This window comes from Myotis davidii, unplaced genomic scaffold (genome assembly GCF_000327345.1).
Source record: "Myotis davidii unplaced genomic scaffold, ASM32734v1 scaffold811, whole genome shotgun sequence".
Classification (NCBI taxonomy): domain Eukaryota; kingdom Metazoa; phylum Chordata; class Mammalia; order Chiroptera; family Vespertilionidae; genus Myotis; species Myotis davidii.
The window spans coordinates 65,224-67,020 of record NW_006283149.1 but is presented as its reverse complement, the minus strand read 5'-3'; the positions used below and the strand labels follow the sequence as shown (position 1 = coordinate 67,020).

General features: G+C 60.9%; 1 protein-coding gene across 2 annotated transcripts in view; it reads right to left on the bottom strand.

Moving 5' to 3' along the window:
• Positions 1 to 1,797, bottom strand: part of CYFIP1 (cytoplasmic FMR1 interacting protein 1) — a 31,403-nt gene that overhangs the window by 13,237 nt on the left and 16,369 nt on the right. For both annotated transcript variants that reach the window (XM_006753469.2, XM_006753468.2), the window contains exon 14: positions 465 to 612. In XM_006753469.2, the coding sequence (XP_006753532.1) occupies positions 465 to 612 (148 nt within the window). The remainder of the gene's footprint in view (positions 1 to 464; positions 613 to 1,797) is intronic.

Genomic DNA, 1,797 nt, shown 5'->3' with positions numbered 1-1,797 from the left:
GGGGCAGGTGTGAGTCAGGAGAAAGCTGCTTGGGGGCCGAACGCGAGAAACAAAGCGGTGGTGCCTCCGTTCCGGGCACAAAGCTACACTTTTAAATCTCTCCCAGCTGCCTCTTCAGGAATGACACTCTGCAGCACAACGTGAGAATCGTCCCCGTGCCCCGAAACAGCCTCCGAGAAGCAGCGTGACTACAGACAGACGGTCACCCGTGTTTTGGACCCGGGCGTTGGGCCGTCAGGCTCAGGTCCTCATGCAAGTGAGCGAGCCGGGCAGTCCCTGTGCTGTCCCGGCAGCACTCGGACCCACACAGGCCGCGGACAGAGGGGCCGGAGAGACACAGGCAAGACGGGATTTGTCCGAGAGTAGAGGTGACCGTATTTCACTCCTGACCGCGCTTCCCCACCCCCCGCTCAGGGTTGGCCCTCTTGGGGGACAGGCAGAGACGGGGGACCAGGGACGAGAACCTGCGTACTGGAGGGTCCCACGGCGCGGCGAGGCACTTTAATGTCGAAGCCGCTTTTGGGGTCCTTCTCGCCCCGCAGGGCTGGGTCGTTGAAGGGCTCGTGCCCCGTCTCCCAGTCGCACACAGTCTTCCTGATGGCCTGCAGGACACTGAACACGGCACGAGCGCTGACGCCGTGGGGCCACCGGCCACCACAGCATCTCACCGACGCTCACCCAGCTCAACAGGAAATTTTAAAAAGAGATTGTTGCCCAGCTGCAGTGCCTCTGTGGTTGAGTGTCAACCATGAACCAGAGGTCACGGTTGTGGGCTCCAGCCCCAGTGTGAGGCGTGCAGGAAGCAGCCAATGGGTGTTCCTCTCTCTCCCCCCCTTCCTCTCTCTCTAAAACCAATAAAAACATATATATAAAAACCTTAATATGCAAATAGACTGAATGGTATAATAACGGAACAACCAGTCGCTATGATATGCACTGACCACCAGGGGGCGTGTGCAGAACATGACGGGCACGGCCGCAGTGGGATGGTGGAGCAGGTGAGTGGGGGCGCCAGACCAACTGTCATCAGGACGAGCCTCTAGTGGTTACTGAAAATTAATTCTTTGCTACTGCACGCCACCGTCCTGCCCGCCACTCACACCTGCTGCGGGTGCCGCAGCATCCGCTCGCACCCGTTGCCGGCACCGGCCCTGCTTGCACTTGCTGCTGGTGCCTGGCGCTGGCCCCATAGCCTGGCGCCATCATTGGTTGCCAGCGGCGACTGTCAGCCCTGATCGTCCCTCAGGGGTTCTCCGCCTACCCCTTCCTGAGGGGGGCGACTGGGACCAGGAGCCGCCTCTTGCACCTGCTGCCGGCGACGGCCCGCTCACACCCACTGCCAGCATTGGCCCCAGTCGCTCAACACCATCAGCGGGTACGAGTAAGGGGCAACCAGGGCAGCGGCTGCCACTCTGCGCTGGCCCCGCTCACACTCACTGCTGGCACCGGCCCCAATTGCTCTGCGCTGTCAGTGTATGGGAGCGGTGGTAGCAGGAGCGGGGCTGCTGGCAGACAGGGGACAGGGGACCGGGGGCCGTGGCAGGAGGGGTGGGCATGGCGCGGAGGATGGGATGAGACCTGTCCCTGTGCCAACCGTAGCCTTGTGGCCATAGTTCCCTTAAAGGTGCACGAGTTCACGCACTGGGCCCCTAGTCTATAATGAGAAAATCGTAATATGCATATCGACCAAATGGCCCAACAGCAGAACGACCATCCTGAGGACCAAAGAATGACACACATTGGCACCAGGCCAGTCAAGGTGGGTGCAATGCGATTGGTCAGGGGGACCTGGTGTGA